Source organism: Rhinoraja longicauda, chromosome 6, assembly GCF_053455715.1.
Source record: "Rhinoraja longicauda isolate Sanriku21f chromosome 6, sRhiLon1.1, whole genome shotgun sequence".
Lineage (NCBI taxonomy): Eukaryota > Metazoa > Chordata > Chondrichthyes > Rajiformes > Arhynchobatidae > Rhinoraja > Rhinoraja longicauda.
The window spans coordinates 9467260-9484919 of record NC_135958.1 but is presented as its reverse complement, the minus strand read 5'-3'; the positions used below and the strand labels follow the sequence as shown (position 1 = coordinate 9484919).

Here is a 17660-nt window from a genome sequence, read left to right as displayed (position 1 = left end):
AGAATGTAGAGTCTAAAGTGATATGAGTTTAGGTAAAATCAACACATTTAAAGTATTCTAAGTGTAAAAATAAGTGCAGTTGGGGAACTTGGAAGGAAGGCTAATGTGCAAATATAAACTGTCCTCATTTGTCAGTCGATTGTGAAAAAAAAATGATTGCCAGGAAAATGAACTTGAAAGAGGAATAGAAAATGCTGTTGATATGCAGCAGGTTGAGAACTTCTGCCGAGAAATTTAAAAAAAATCACTTTGAATGCAAATCGTCCCTTAGACTGTTACGTGAGATGAAAGATGTGCCTAACACTGTCAGAACACAAAGTGCGGCACGGTGGCGCAGCGGTAGACTTGCTGCCTTACAGCGAATGCAGCGCCGGAGACTCAGGTTGGATCCTGACTACGGGCGCCGTCTGTACGGAGTTTGTACGTTCTCCCCGTGACCTGCGTGGGTTTTCTCCGAGATTTTCGGTTTCCTCCCACACGCCAAAGACGTACAGGTATGTAGGTTAATTGACTGGGTAAACTGTTAAAAAAATTGTCCCTAGTGTGTGTAGGATAGTGTTAATGTGCGGGGATCGCTGGGCGGCGTGGACTCGGTGGGCCGAAGGGCCTGTTTCCGTGCTGTATCTCTAAATCTAAATCTAAATCTAAAGGAACTCAGCGGGCCAGGCAGCATCTGTGGAGGGAATGGACAGGCAACATTTCGGATTGGGACCCTTCCTCAGACTCATCATTTCTTGATTAGTACGGGTGTCAGGGGTTATGGGGAGAAAGCAGGAGAATGGAGTTAGGAGGGAGAGATAGATCAATGGCCGAGTGGCCTAATTCTACTCCTATTGCTTATGACCTTACGACATGGATATCCATATAACACAGTTACATGGATAGAAAGTGTTTGGATGGATGTGGGCCAAATACAGGCAAATACATCTAGTCCATAATGCCAAGTTGGCATGGACAAGGTGGGCCGAAGGGGCTGCTTCCATGCTGTCTCGACCCGAAACATCACTTATTTCTTTTCTCCAGAGATGCTGTCTGACCTGTTGGGTTATGTATAATTTAAAGCATTCGGCACATTTCTTACCTCCCGCTGCCTTGATATAATGGTGGTAGGTTTTTGCTGGGACTGAGCCAGTTGCTGCTACTTCCTCCTGTACAAGCTGTGCTTTAGGGTCTGTAGAAATAAATTTATAAATCAGTTAATCAACCTGAAATTAATATCATAGAATACTTTGAGAAATCCACACCTCAGTCTGAAGAAGAGTCTCGACCCGAAACGTCACCCATTCCTTCTCTCCAGAGATGCTGCCTGTCCTGCTGAGTTATTCCAGCATTTTGTGTCTATCTCCGATTTTTTTTAAGACTGATTGAAACAAATAGGATGTATAGAATTTCTTTTGTGAAAAATAGGTGCAGGAGTAGTTAATTTGGCCCTTCGAGCCAGCTCCGCCATTCAATATTAAGAATAGGGGGTGAGCCATTTAGGACTGAGATGAGGAAAAACATTTTCACCCAGAGGGTTGTGAATCTGTGGAATTCGCTGCCACAGAAGGCAGTGGAGGCCAATCCACTGGATGTTTCCTTGAAGGTAGGAGGTACAAGGAACTGCAGATGCTGAGAAACTCACCTTAATTGCAACCAGATAACCATAGTCTAAATTAACCTGCACTTAACTTGAAATTCTTTCAAGAGTCAAGAGTGTATTATTGTCATTTGTACCGAAACGAAACAATAAAATTCTTGTTTGTTGCAGCAGCACAACAGGTCTATATACACAGTATGCGATATATATAATATAATGAACAAACATACTTGGTTTTGCAACTGTTTGAAAACGTTTGTGTTCCTTCCCTTCCATTGCCAGCCATTCTTCAGTGTTTCTGGAGCAATTTAAATGGTAGAGCAAATCCTTGCCTCTAACCCTAGCGTTTCAACCTCACTCTTTAGTCTTTAGAGATACAGCACGAAAGCAGGCCCTTCGGCCCACTGAGTCCACGCCGACCAGTGATCACCCCATGTACTAGCACGTTCCTGCTTACTAGGAACGATTTACAACTTGCAGAAGTCGATTAACCTACAAACCTGTACGTCCTTGGGGTGTGGGAGGAAAGCAGAGCACCCGGAGAAAACCCAAGTGGTCACGGGGAGAACTTACAAACTCCATACAGGAGTCAGGATCGAACCCAGGTCTCTGGCGCTGTGAGGCAGCAACTCTACCGCTGCACCACGGTGCCGCCCACAAATCACTCTTTTAATGATCGAGGGCCAACTTTACAAAGCCAAGCTAGTCACCATTGAACAGTGTGCGGGGCTGCATGCAAGAATCATCGCCATAGACAGGCAGCGCAGCGCTAACGTGTAGCCTGCATTGTATCAGCGAGCAAGATTACGCACGCATCGCAATGTTCTTGCTTCTCTGGAGCCACTGAATTTCATCCCAATAAAGTTTAATTACGGAGAAAAAACTGCATTGAAGACTTGTTTCAAGAAAACATTTTGAGTGATTTGGAAGAAAATACGAATCTTGTAAAGGGACAATTGAATGCGACGTTTTAATCTTCCTTGAAAACCCAGGGGAACGACTGAAGATGTTTGAGTGAAACCTTGTAAAAGATGGAGATAATTCTGAATACTTCACCTCTCTCAGTGTTTCCATTTTGCTGCACCCTCTTTGCATTCTCAATACTGTCGTCAGTTGCACCATTTTTCTCATCAGTCATATCAAAGGCTGAAATGTGACAAAATATTTTTATACCAGCTTTGCAACTGAAACGACATTTTACTGGGAATTTATGTTCACATTAAACACACCCCCTACAGTATGTTCAATTGAACGGAATTTTAGAAGGTTAATACGTCGAGATTATGCATATGATGTCCCCTATTTAGTGAACGTTTGTTTAATTGTAGAAAAAAAGAATTGATAATCAGAAAATAAGTTATATGTCCACATGGACATGGTCCAGAAGATATCAAAGCATCTACTAGCCTTTTTCTGAAGAGGATTCTCATACTATAGTGAGAGGATAATGATACATTTCAACAGAACCTTGGTTAAAACCTTGGTTCCAATATTAAGCACCAAACCGGAAAGGGGCAATAGTTTTGTGGTGGGTGGTAGCAGTGGTGGGATTGTGGGGGGGGGGGGGGGGGGGTGTTAGGGGTTAATAGTAAAACTAGACTTCGCTCAGCCAAGAGTAAAATAAATGATTTTATTTTTACACAGTGTAATGGAAATGTGCAATATTCTCATCCAAGATACTATGGAGCAGGGGCAATTAAAATATCCAAGGGTGAGGTAAATATCTTTTTATTTGGTAAGGGTTTTAAGAATATAAAGCAAAGGTGAGAAGGCCGTTCTATTGATCAGTCACATTGAGGGGGTGGTGATCGGATAGAGGTGTATAAAATGATGAGAGGTGTAGATAGGGTAGACAGTCGGAACCTATTTCCCAGAGTGGAAATGTCAAAGACTAGAGGGCATAGCTTTAAGGTGAGAGGGGCAAAGTTTAAAGGAGATGTTCGGGGCAAGTTTTTACACAGAGGGTGGTGGGTACCTGGAATGTTCTGCTAGGGGTGATGGTGGAGGCAGATATGATCGTGGCAGTTAGACGGCCACATGGATGAGCAGAGAATGGAGGGACATGGATCATATACTGACAGTGGGGATTGAATGGAGGGACATGGATCATATACTGACGGTGGGGATTGAATGGAGGGACATGGATCATGTACTGACAGTGGGGATTAGTTTAACTTGGCTTCATTTTTGGCACAGACATCATGTTCTTGTGCCGTGCTGTTCTACATCCTATTGAACTACCTCTGTTCCTGTGCGTAACATTTTCAAGCAGTTTTACCAGCATTGTCCAAGCCTTGGAGTCTTGTGATGGAGGGAGAACTTCCATTTAAGTTTCCTTTTTCTGAACTCAGTGGCATCATCCCATCGTGTTCTGATTCCTACAACAGAGATACTGAACTGTAAATGTGTAGAAAGGAACTGCAGATGCTGGTGAGTATGGAAGTTGGGAGGTCATGTTGCAGTTGTATAAGACGTTGGTGAGGCAACATTTAGAGTATTGTGTTCAGTTCTAGGCACTGTGTTACAGGAAAGATGTGGTCAAGCTGGAAAGGGTGCAGAGAAGATTTACAAGGATGTTGCCAGGTCTCGAGGATCTGGTGGGGCTAGTGTAGCTGGGACACGTTGGCCGGTGTGGGCAAGTTGGGCTGAAGGTAGCAGCAAAAGCCTTTTTAACATGTTGTCATGGACTTGAATCCTACAAAAACCTGTTTAGGAAATTCTCCTCCTCCACCATAGGGAAATGATCAGTTCTCAGCTCATTGCCAGGTCTAAGGATCAATCCAATGTTTTAAACCATGTTGTGTTAATTAGTGTAGGAAGGAACTGCAGATGCTGGTTTACACAGTAGACACAAAATACTGGAGTAACCCAGCGGGACAGGCAGCATCTCTGAGTGAAAAGAATGGGTGATGTTTTGGGTTGAGACCCTTCTTCTGACTAATTAGCAATTGTATGATATTTATGCAAAATCAATTTGTTTCGCTCCAGGATTTCAATATTTCTGCTGTAAAGGTGTCAAAGGTTATGGGAAAAAGGCAGGAGATTGGAGTTGAGAGTGAAAAATAGATCAGCCATGGTGGAGTAGACTCAATGGGCCGAATGGCCTATTTCTGCTCCTGTGTCTCATGGTCTTCTAGTCTGCTGTGAGTAAAGACCATGTTTTATGCATTTCTTTGATCGTGTGCCTTGGCAAAATGCCACCTGGAAACTTGAATCATTTTGTCATTAAATAAAGCTTCGCATAATTAAGAGTTTTCTCCCATTTGAAATTGCACTTTGGAAGGAGGTTAATTAGCACCCAGCTAGTTGGATGCTTAGATACAGGGTCTATATTTAAATAAGGAAAAGGAAATTTAAGAAACATGTTTGCGGGGATGAGCATGAGGAAACGATGCGTGAACTTCAGCCTTTCAAACCACACCTGGACAAAAATGTAACCAAAAGTTTTCTTTCAATTTAGTGACCAGACACAGCTTGTGCTCTACCACAATGGAGAGTTGAAGAGTTGATGCATCTCATTCCAATGCCAGGGTGCGAAGATAACGTTTTACTTCAACAGGACCTTGGTTCAATGCAATCCATGGTACAACTTGGAATTTTATACACCAAACCCACAGGAGGAGGCGTTGGACTTGTAGTAGCTGGGGACAGACACAAAATGCTGGAGTAGCGTAGCTAGTCTGAAGAAGGGTCTCGACCCGAAACGTCACCCATCCCTTCTCTCCAGAGACGCTGCCTGTCCTGCTGAGTTACTCCAGCTTTTTGTGTCTATCTTCGGTTTAAACCAGCGTCTGCAGTTCCTTCCTACACATTGTAGTAGCTGGAGGTGCTTAGGTAAAATTAACACGGTCAATATTTCTGCCCCTTTACTGATAGTCTGAGGATCTCTGGATATTTCTGCCCCTTTACTGATAGTCTGTGGATGCCAAAGTCTCTGACACTGAGGCATGGTATTTAGGAGCATTATTGCATTCAAAGATCATTGTGCTTCACTGAATAGTATATCGAGTGGTAAAGCAGATGTATATTATACTTGCCTGCATTGGTCAGGGCATTGAGTTTAAGGGTCAGGAAGTCATGATGCAGCTTTACAGGACTTTGGTTAGGCTGCATTTGGAGTATTGTGTGTAGTTCTGGTCGCCCCATTACAAGAAGGATGTGGAGGCTTTGGAGAGGGTGCAGAGGAGGTTTACTAGAATGCTAGAAGTGTAGAAGCAATAAAGAGTGTATTTTTGTTTTATTGGTTTACAAAAGAAGAGACGATGTGCTGGAGTAACTACACGGGTCAGGCAGCATCTCTGGAGAACATGGATAGGTGACGTTTCACAGAGTGCTGGAGTAACTACACGGGTCAGGCAGCATCTCTGGAGAACATGGATAGGTGACGTTTCACAGAGTGCTGGAGTAACTACACGGGTCAGGCAGCATCTCTGGAGAACATGGATAGGTGACGTTTGTGATTGGGAGACTTCTTCAGACTGATGTCTGGATCAGGGTGTATTAGCTACAGGGAGAGGTTGGACTGACTTGGGTTGTTTTCTCTGGAACACTGGAATTTGAGAGGAAATCTGACAAAATATATAGAATGATGAGAAGTGTTGACAGAACCTTTTTCCCCAGGATGTAAATATCAAACACTAGAGGGCATGGTTTTAAGGTGAGAGGGGCAAAGTTTAAAGGAGATGTGCGGGACAAGTTTATATACAGAGGGTTTTGGGTGCCTGGAGACACTGCTGGGGCTGATGGTGGGGGCAGATACAACAATTGAAGAGATTTTGTATAGGCAGATGGATATGTAGAGAATGGAGGGACATGGATCATGTGCAGGTAGATAAGAGTTGGTCTTGGCATCATAAGCGGTTCAGACATTGTGGGCTGAAGGGCCTGTTCCTGTGCTGTATTGTTCTATGTTCAATGTTGAATCCCAAGCGGGCACTATCAGTGGAGAATGTATCTATCACTTGCCAGGCTTTGTCCTGCTCCCACCTCTCTTTGCCGCCATCTTTCTCCCCTCCACTCCTATTAGCCCAAAGATGGGTCCCGACCTGAATCGTCATCTGTCCATTCCCTCCACAGATGCTGCCTGACCTGCTGAGTTCCTCCAGCACTTTGTGTTTTGCTCAAGATTCCAGCATCTGCAGTTCCTTGTGCTTGCACAAACCTGACATATACCGTGAAGGAATAAATGTTCTGTAATTTTCACAAGGATGCAAATAAGGGGAAGCTGACTTTTATGCCAAGTTGATGCAAAACTGGTTGAAATTTGAATATACATTGTAGAGCATTCTGAATTTGCTTACATTAGGCTGGTTCATTTGGTAATTACTGATGAGATTGGCGTAGTGTCCGTTTTCATTCATCAGTGTCTTGTGTTTTCCCTTTTCCTTGATTTTTCCGTCTTCCAATAAAAGGATTTCATCACAGTGCTCCAAATACTAAAGATCATGAAAAAAAAATGGCCGTTGATTATCTTTACAATTTCTGGTGTTGTGCAAGGCACCACAAGCTTCCAATCATGAACTCCAAAATCCTTTGGATAAAACCTGCACACACTACACTGCGGGTTCAAGGCCACATGTTTATAAGTTCATCGGAGCAGAAATGGGCAATTCAGCCCATCAAGTCTACTCCGCCATTCAATCATGGCCGATCTATCTTTCCCTCCCAACCCCATTCTTCTGCCTTCTCCGTACAATTTCTCACACCCATACTAATCAAGAATCTGTCAATCTCTGCCTTAAAAATATCCATTGACTTGGCCTCCACAGCGGTCTGTGGCAATGAATTCCACAGATTCACCTCCCTCTGGCTAAAGAAATTCCTCCTCATCTCCTTTCTAAAGGTACGTCCTTTTATTCTTAGGTTACGGCGTCTAGTCCTAGACTCTCCCACTAGTGGAAATATCCTCTCCACATCCACTCCATACAGGCATTTCACTATTCGAAGGTGGTACATCATCGACTCTGACAGGTCACAGACTAATCAGAAAGAATTAACAAATAGATCGCAATAGGTTTTGTAAATATATCTGAGTTTATTCGTTCAAATGATATTTTGAAACTAACATTCACTAAAATCTAAAATCCTTTTTTTTCCTATGTCAACACTACCAATTTTCTGCGTAGAATAGTATATTTTTGAGAATATCAGCTTTAAAATAAGGCAATGGAGAAATGAGTTAGGATCTCCTTCTACACCTCCGTGCAGGGACACCAATGCTCCTTCCAGGTGAGGCAGAGCTTTGCATGCATCTCCTCCAACCTCATTTGTAGTTCCCGATGTGCCCTCCTTCACATGGGTGAGACCGAGCGTAGGCGAGGCGACTGTTTCGCCGAATACCCGCGCTCGACCCGCCAAGGCCTGCTGGATCTCCCGGTCATATGTTGAAAGACTGGAGCGGCTAGGCTTGTATACACTGGAATTTAGAAGGATGAGAGGGGATCTTATCGAAACGTATAAGATTATTGAGGGGTTGGACACGTTAGAGGCAGGAAACATGTTCCCAATGTTGGGGGAGTCCAGAACCAGGGGCCACAGTTTAAGAATAAGGGGTAGGCCATTTAGAACGGAGATGAGGAAAAACATTTTCAGTCAGAGAGTTGTAAATCTGTGGAATTCTCTGCCTCAGAAGGCAGTGGAGGCCAATTCTCTGAATGCATTAAAGAGAGAGAGCTAGATAGAGCTCTTAAGGATAGCGGAGTCAGGGGGTATGGGGAGAAGGCAGGAACGGTGTACTGATTGAGAATGAACAGCCATGATCACATTGAATGGTGGTGCTGGCTCAAAGGGCCGAATGGCATACTCCTGTACCTATTGTCTATTGCCAACCATTTCAACTCCTCTTCCCATTGCCACACTGACCTTGCTGTCCTCGGTAGCCTCGGTCAAGCTCAGATGGGTTGTCAGATCTTTGTCCCAGGGTGGGAATGTCAAATACTACAGGACGTGGCTTGAAGGTGAAAGGGTGAATATTGAAAGGAAATTTGCGGGGGCAAGTTGTTTTACACAGAGGGCGGGATGTTGCCTGGAGCACGCTGCCAGGGGTGGTGGTGGAGTAGATAGGATAATGGCATTTAAGACACTTCAATGGGTATGCAGGGGATGGAGTGATATGGATTATGTGCAGGCAAATAAGCGATGGTTTTGGCATCATGTTCAGCACAGACACTGTGGGCCAAATGGCCTATTCTTGTGATATACTGATCTATGTTTTCTGCTCTTGAGCAAAACACAAAGTGCTGGGAGAATTCTGTGACTCAGGCAGCATCTGTGGAGGGAATGGACAGGAGATGATTTGGGTCGGGACCCTCCTGCAGCCTAAGTCCTGCAATAAGTAGGTTTACTTTGCTGAGTTGTGTTGGAGTTAAACATTGTGTGATGTCTCCAAATGTCTCCATGTTTGACCGTACCATGCAAGAGAGGTCCTTGATGACCCAGCCTTGGGTTGGTGGCAGGCTGCCTGAAGATCACCTGGTATCATGTCCCACTGTTGCACCTTGGGTTGCCAACTGTCCCGTATTAGCCGGGACATCCGGTGTTTTGGGCTAAATTTGTTTGTCCCATACGGGACCGCCCTTGTCCCGTATTAGGCCTAGGGGGTGGTGTAGACCTGGAGACCGGACACCCCTGTAGGCCCGGGGGCCGCTGTAGGCCTGGGGGCCGCTGTAGGCCCGGGGGCCGCTGTAGACCAGGACTGTGTAGACTAACGGGGTGTGTTCGTGCAGCGGGGCCGAGTGTGTTCGCCTAACGGAGGTTGCGTAGTAACCCACCTCCCGGCCCGGGTGGCCGCCATTGGTGGAACGGGAACACGTGGCCGTTGGGTGGGTGAGGTCACATGGGGCACGGGCGGTGACATCACCTTGTCCCGTATTTGGGAGTTAGAAAGTTGGCAACCCCTAGTTGCACCCACTACCCCTTCCTTGGAGAGTGACTACCCACGTTTCCCTTCGATGCTCTAGGGTATGGAATGAGCTGACAGAGGAGGCAGATACTATAATAAGATTTAATAGATACTTTAGTAGGCGGTACGGTGATGCAGCAGTAGAGTTGCTGCCTTACAGCGCCAGAGACTCGGGTTCGATCCTGACTACGGGTGCTGTCTGTACGGAGTTTGTATGTTCCCCCTGTGACTGCATGGGTTTTCTCCGGGTGCTCTGGTTTCCTCCCACATTTCAAAGACACAGCTTTGTAGGTTAAATGACTTCTGTAAATTGTCCCTAGTGTGTAGGATAGAACTAATGTATGGGGTGATTGGTGGTCGGTGCAGACTCGGTGGGACGAAGGGCCTGTTTCCGCGCTGTATCTCTAAAGTCTAAACATAGAAACATATAAAATCGGTGCAGGAGTAGGCCATTCGGCACTTCGAGCCTGCACCGCCATTCAATATGATCATGGCTGATCATCCAGCTTAGTAACCTGTACCTGCCTTCTCTCCATACCCCCTGATCCCTTTAGCCATAAGGGCCACATCTAACTCCCTCTTAAATATAGCCAATGAACTGGCCTCAACTACCTTCTGTGGCAGAGAATTCCACAGACTCACCACTCTCTGTGTGAAGAAATGTTTTCTCATCTCGGTCCTAAAAGACTTCCCCCTTATCCTTAAGCTGTGACCCCTGGTTCTGGACTTCCCCAACATCGGGAACAATCTTCCCGCATCTAGCCTCTCCAACCCCTTAAGAATTTTATATGTTTCAATAAGGTCCCCCCTCAGTCTTCTAAATTCCAGCGAGTATAAGCCTAGTCTATCCAGTCTTTCTTCATATGAAAGTCCTGCCATCCCAGGGATCAATCTGGTGAACCTTCTCTGTACTCCCTCTAAGGCTAGAATGTCTTTCCTCAGATTAGGAGACCAAAACTGTACACAATACTCCAGGTGCGGTCTCACCAAGGCCCTGTACAACTGCAGCAGAACCTCCCTGCTCCTCTACTCAAATCCTCTTGCTATGAATGCTAACATACCATTCGCTGCTATGAATGCTAACATACCATTCGCTTAAAGTCTAAAGTCTAAAGGTGATCGCTGTCCAAGCACTGGCTAGCAACCAGGAGTTATGTCCACAAGCAACACAGATCTCGAAGATGGACACAAAACGCTGGAGTAACTCAGCGGAGCAGGCAGCATCTCAGGAGAGAAGGAATGGGTGACGTTTCGGGTCGAGACCTTTCTTCAGACTCTGCGTTCTTGAGATCATTATGTTGCTTTAGACAAAGTCTAACATGAAGGATTACCTGCAGCTGATGCGTGATGAGCATCACAGTTTTCTCTCCGAGTGCCCTTTTGATGCACTGTTCAAAGATGTGTTTCCCAACGTGTGCATCCACGGCCGACAAGGAATCGTCCAGTAGATATATGTCCTGGTCTGAGTACACAGCTCGAGCGAGGCTGATCCGTTGTTTCTGACCCCCCGACAGGTTGATACCCCTTTCACCCACCTGGGGTTGAAGTTAAAAAAAAACTCAATTTACACAACAGGCCTTCATGGTCAGGTCAAGATCCCTCACTTGCAACTACTGGGACTTGAAAATGGCCCCAAATCTGGCGACTCTGTGTACTGTCTCAAGTGTGCCACTGTGTACAGTATCTGAGATGCGTATCTCAGAAGTATCTAAGTTCTTGTGTACAGTGTAGGAAGGAACTGCAGATGCGGATTTACACCGAAGATAGACACAAAATGCTGGAGTAACTCAGCGGGACAGGCAGCATCTCTGGAGAGACTCTTCTTCAGTCTTCAGTCAGTCTGAAGAAGGTCTCAACCCGAAACGTCACCCATTCCTTCTATCCGGAGATGCTACCTGTCCTGCTGAATTACTCCAGCGTTTTGTGTCCATATGCTGATATATAGTGATACTTGTACTGAACTGTATACAAAAATGAATTTCACAAAAGTACATGTGACTAATAAAGTACCAATGAACCATTTTTACTCATAACTGAGCATCTGACAACGGCCCGCACGGTGGCGCAGCGGGTAGAGCTGCTGCCTCACAGCGCCAGGGACCCTGGTTCAATCCTGACCTCGGGTGCTGCCTATGTGGAGTTTGCACCTTCCCGCTGTGACTTGGCCTCCACAGTAAGTTCCACAGCTTCACCACGCTCTGGCTAGAAATTCCTCCTCATCTTCATTCTAAAGGTACGTCCTTTTATTCTGATGCTGTACCCTCTGGTCCCAGATTCTCAAACTACTGGAAAGACCCCCTCCCACATCCCAAAGATGTAAGGGTTTGTAGCCTAGTTGGCCTTTGTAAATTGCCCCTAGTGTGTAGGGAGCGGATACAAAATTAGGTTAACACAGAACTAGTGAGAATGGGTGATCAATGGCTGACATAGACTCGATGGGCCGAAAAGCCTGTTTCAACACTGTGTCTTTCAATCAATTCAATCAATCACTGGTAAAATGTGATCTAACACATGAAATTTAATGTGGACATGTGTGAAATTATACCATTCATCGAAACAACGAAGAGGAAAAATATAAATTAAATTGTGTAATAATGTATTAAAACGTTTTACAACAGTGGGAGAGTCTAATACTGGAGGATGCAGGTTTGAGGTGAGAAGGGAGAAAATTCTAAAAGATTAGTTTTAGTTTGGTTTGGAGATACAGCATGGAAAAAGACCCTTCGGCCCAACGGGTCCGCGCTGACCAGCGAACCCCACACATTAACACTATCCTACACCCACTAGGGACAATTTTTACATTTACCAAGCCAATTAACCTACAAACCTGTACGTCTTTGGAATGTGGGAGGAAACCGAAGATTTCGGAGAAAACCCACGCAGGTCACGGGGGGAACGTACAAACTCCGTACAGACAGCACCCATAGTCGGGATCGAACCCGGGTCTCCGGCGCTACATTCGCTGTAAGGCAGCAACTCTACCACTGTGCTACCGTGACTGCCCTAAAGATCTGAGAGGCAGGTTTTTCACACTGAGGGTGGTGAATCTATGGCATAAACTGCCAGAGGAGGTAGTAGAGGTAGATACAATTATTATATTTAACTGAACTTAATAAACAAAAGGCCAAGTCAGTGGATATTTTTAAGGCAGAGATAGACAAATTCTTGATAAGGGTGTCAAGGGTTATGGGGAAGAGGCAGGAAAATGGGATTAGGAGGCAGAGATCAGCCATGGTCGAATGGCGGAGTGGACTCGATGGGCCGAATGGCCTAATTTTACTACTATAACTTGTGAACGTGAAAAGCTTTTCACTGTACCTCAGTACATGTGCCAATAAACTACACTCAAACTCAACTCAAGAAATTTAGACAGGTACTTCAAGTAAGAATTTCCTTATTCCGTTTCAGTATAAATGACAATAAACTATTCTGGACTCTTGGTTACTAGGACAGGAGTGGAGCATGGAGTCATAGAGTGATACAGTGTGGAAACAGGCCCTTCATAGAGTCATAGAGTGATACAGTGTGGAAACAGGCCCTTCATAGAGTCATAGAGCGATACAGTGTGGAAACAGGCCCTTCATAGAGTCATAGAGTGATACAGTGTGGAAACAGGCCCTTCATAGAGTCATAGAGTGATACTGTGTGGAAACAGGCCCTTTATAGAGTCATAGAGTGATACAGTGTGGAAACAGGCCCTTCAGCCTAACTTGCCCACACCGGCCAACATGTCCCAGCTCCACTAGTCCCATCTGCCTGCATTTGATCCATATCCCCCCAAACCTGTCCTATCCATGTAGTTGTCTGACTGTTTCTTAAACATTGGGATAGTCTCTGCCTCAACTACCTCCTCTGGCAGCTTGTTCCATACACCCACCACCCTTTGTGTGAAGAGCAGAGAGATAGAGGCGTGATGTGGGCACAAGGAATTGGCTTGGATGGGCATCACAGTCGACATGGATGAGCTGGGCTGACGAGCCTGTTTCTGTGCCGCACAACACGTGTCTCTGAAAGCTTCTTACTTCAGTGGTGTCTCCAAAGGGCAGCATGGCCAGGTCTTGTCCCAGGCAGCAGACTTCAATCACCTTCTTGTACCTGGCCATTCATAAAGAAGAGGAATCATCACTCAACGTTGTTCCGCCCTCTTAACACGCAGTGAGATCCCCCCTCCCTCCACCCCCCTCTCCCTCCACGGCACCTGCAGTTCAGTTCAGTGGGCCAAACGCAGGCAGGTGGGACTAGTGTGGATGGGGCAAGTTGATCCGAAGGGCCTGTTTTTTGCACACTGTATCACTCTATGACTCGAATAACACAGACCCACGAAGCCGCACTCAAAACTCTCCGAGACTGCCTTCATTACTTTTAGATTTTAGAAATACAAGGTGGAAACAGGCCCAGTCTGTGCTGAGCAACGACCCCCACACACTAACACTATCCTACACACACTAGGGACAAATTACAATTTCACCGAAGCCAATTAATAGGCAATAGTCAATAGGTGCAGGAGTAGGCCATTCGGCCCTTCGAAACAGCACTGCCATTCACCGTGATCATGGCTGATCATACACAATCAGTACCCCATTCCTGCCTTCTCCCCATATCCCTTGACTCCGCTATCATTCTCTATCTAACTCTCTCTTGAAAGCATCCAGGGAATTGGCTTCCACTGTCTTTTGAGGCAGAGAGTTCCACAGCTTCACAACTGTTGAAAAAAGAAATTCCTCATCTCCGTTCTAAATGGCCTACCCTTTATTCTTAAACTGTGGCCCCTGGTTCGGAACTCCCCCAATATCGGGAACATGTTTCCTGCCTGTTGCGTGTACAATCCCTTAATGATCTTATATGTTTCAATAAGATCCCCTCTCATCCTTCTAAATTTCAGACTGTACAAGCCCAGTCGCTCCAGTCTTTTAGCATACGACAGTCACGCCATTCCGGGAATTAACTTTGTGAACCTACGCTGCACTCCCTCAATAGTAAGAATGTCCTTCCTCAAATTTGGAGACCAAAACTGCAAACCTACAAACCCGCCCGTCTTTGGAGTGTGGGAGGGAACCAGAGCACCCGGAGAAAACCCATGCGGGTCACAGGAAGAATGTACAAACTCCGTACAGACAGCACCCGTAGTCAGGATCAAGCCCAGATCTCCGGCGCTGTGAGGCAACAACTCTACCGCTGTGCCGCCCCTGAATACTTCAAATTCAAATCTCTGACTTTCGATGGCAACTGGGCAATTTAAATTCAATTAATTAAATTAATCTATTCAACTATTATTGAAGGAGACATAAATGCCGGGAGTTCATTGTTTTTTTCCTTTAAACTATCTCTAAACTATACAGCACAGAAACAGGCCCTTCGGCCCACTGAGTCTGTACCGACCAGCGATCCCCACACATTAACACTATCCTACACAGACTAGGAATAATTTACATTTAAACCAAGCCAATTAACCTACAAACCCGTACTTCTTTGGAGTGTGGGAGGAAACCAAAGATCTCGGAGAAAAAGTACGGGGAGATCGTACAAACTCCGTATAGAAAGCACCCGTAGTCAGGATCAAACCCGAGTCTCCGGCACTGTGAGGCAGCAACTCTACCGCTGCACCACTGTTCCACCCGAGTTTTTCTGTCCAAATTATACTTACTTGCTACAAAAATGTAGGCAGTTTCATTCGAACTGTGTACTCAGCTGGCAATTGTAGGGTGGGAAGGTACACGAACAAAGGCCACAAGCATAATTTAGACCAAGAGCAGGGGGATTGTGTAGGAAAAAAACTGCGGATGCTGGTTTAAATTGAAGGTAGACACAAAATGCTGGAGTAACTCAGCCGGATCAGGCAGCATCTCGGGAGAGAAGGAATGGGTGACGTTTCGGGTCGAGACCCCTTTGGCTATTGGTATAGCCAAAGCTATTGGTATAGCTCCCTTTGGGATCTCGCCCCCCTTCCTTCTCTCCCGAGATGCTGCCTGACCCGGCTGAGTTACTCCAGCATTTTGTGTCCGCCAGCAAGGGGAATGTCCTTGATATCCAAAACAAGAATCGCCCTTCAACCTCAATCATGCGTTTACTCGTTGTTTGATGGCTTTATTCACTGCTGTGCTCAAATCAGCTGCGATGAGTTGAATGACCTTGTTTTAGAAGTACCTTGTTATCAGCGAAGTGCTTTGTGAGGGAACAAGTGTATTACATAAACGTTAATGTATCTTGTTAATCTACACACAGCGTTATATAACATCATTTTGGTTTTCCATAATCAGAAAATGTGCTAACACAAGCCTGACATGAAAAATTCCATTTAGAATCATGACTCGCGTTTGGCCACTCATTTAAACTTATGTAACTTATTTTTTAAGTGTCGTAGCACTTTTATATTCTTTAGCCCAAGTAGCAAATTTTCGGAAAGTTTTGTATCTCGTTCTTTCTTCCGTTTCACTCTCCCCACCATTTGCACCTAAATCATTGGAAAGCTATTAGCATAGCTTACTCCTTCCTAATCCCTATTTCCTTCTATAATCCAATGTTACTCCAGCTGCCGAAGGGTCTCGACCCGAAACGTCACCCATTCCTTCTCTGCAGAGATGCTGCCTATCCCGCTGAGTTGCTCCAGCTTCTTGTGTCTATCTTTTCCTAGTTGCACTGTTTGCCCAGTGCTAAAACCTCGGGCGAAACTACTGCTTAACTTAATGTTATGCATGATTTTTCAACGGAATTTAGCTTAGAGATAGAGCATGGAAACAGACCCTGCCATCCATTGAGTCCACACCGAACATCGATCACCCGTTCACACTAGTTCTATGTTATCCCACTTTCGCATCCATTCCCTACGCACTAGGGGACATTTTACAGAGGGCCAATTAACCTACAAAACCCACACATCTTTGGAACACAGGAGGAAACCGGAGCACCCGGAGAAAACCCACGTGGTCACAGGCAGAACATGCAAACTCCGTACAGCCAGGAACAGAGTCAGGAACGAACCCAGGTCTCTGGCGCTGTGATGCAGCAGCTTTACCACTGCGCCACCGTGCCGTCCTGACTAATGGGGTCATTCATTTATTGAGTTTTGTTTATCACATGTTATCTGTATGTATTGTGTTTCCAGGCATGTTACACTGCTGCTGTGCGGGAATTTCATTTTTCCGCTGCCATGGTAATATGACAATCAAACCCTCTCAACCCTTGACTCCTGAAGCATTATGATTCTCTCACCTTAACGGCCACGATTTAAATTTTGACAGGGATCTGAGATTGATAAATGATCGAAGCGCCTAAATCATTGGAAAGGTATTGGTATAGCTCACGTCTTCTTAATTCCTCTTCCCTTCTGCAATCCAATCTTATCCTAGCTGCACCTGATGCCCAGTGCTAAAATCTCTGTCAAAAGTACTGTTTAAATTAATTCTATGCACGATTTTTCAATTGAATTTAGTTTAACTTAGAGATACACCGTGCAAACAGATCCTTCCATCCATCGAGTCCACGCCGACCATCAATCACACGTTCGCACTAGTTCTATGTTATCCCACCTCCCCATTCACTTGCTACACACTAGGGGGCAATTTACAGGGGGCCGATTAACCTGTGTCTCTGGCACTGTGAGGCAGCAACTCTACCAACTGCGCCACCGTGACACCCACATGCCATTGAAGCCAATTGCAGGAGTGTTAGATAAAGCAAAACTATTTGGATTGACCATATTTAATTTACGATGGAGATGAGTCAAGGAACATTTCTATTATAAAAGAATATATAAATAATGGAAGTATGGAGACTAGGGGTTTGCATGTCATTAAGGATACAACATAATGCTCACAGTTCAGTGGCTACCGACCTTACACCAATGTGTCTTAGTGTACGGTCTACTCTATAATATATTTCTCATTTCAACTCCCCATGCAGAATACAGTTTCATGATTGAAGCAGTTTTGAGGAGTTAATTTATCACCTGAAGCAAGAGAATAGCTTTGGCATGTAGAATTACTGAAACATTTTTTCAGCAGACATGAACTTTAAGTAGAACTGACAGCTTGCTCAGTCTAAACTCAAACTTGTTCCTTTCTGCATTTCATTAGACTTTCTGTCAGTGAAATATAGTCAGAATATCCAATTGCAAGTAAAAGCAGAGGCAATTACAGCTAGATATTCTGATAATCTGGCCTGGTTATAGAATATAAAATGAGT

The 17660-nt window shown here is 45.1% G+C and overlaps 1 protein-coding gene across 6 annotated transcripts in view; it reads right to left on the bottom strand.

The window, feature by feature from the left end:
* LOC144594212 (ATP-binding cassette sub-family C member 12-like) overlaps nt 1-17660 on the bottom strand; it is a 95135-nt gene that overhangs the window by 34025 nt on the left and 43450 nt on the right. For all 6 annotated transcript variants that reach the window (XM_078400424.1, XM_078400423.1, XM_078400426.1 and 3 more), the window contains 6 exons: nt 13502-13574; nt 10811-11014; nt 6880-7014; nt 3858-3957; nt 2636-2725; nt 1082-1171 (listed from right to left, as the gene is read on the bottom strand). In XM_078400424.1, the coding sequence (XP_078256550.1) occupies nt 1082-1171; nt 2636-2725; nt 3858-3957; nt 6880-7014; nt 10811-11014; nt 13502-13574 (692 nt within the window). The remainder of the gene's footprint in view (nt 1-1081; nt 1172-2635; nt 2726-3857; nt 3958-6879; nt 7015-10810; nt 11015-13501; nt 13575-17660) is intronic.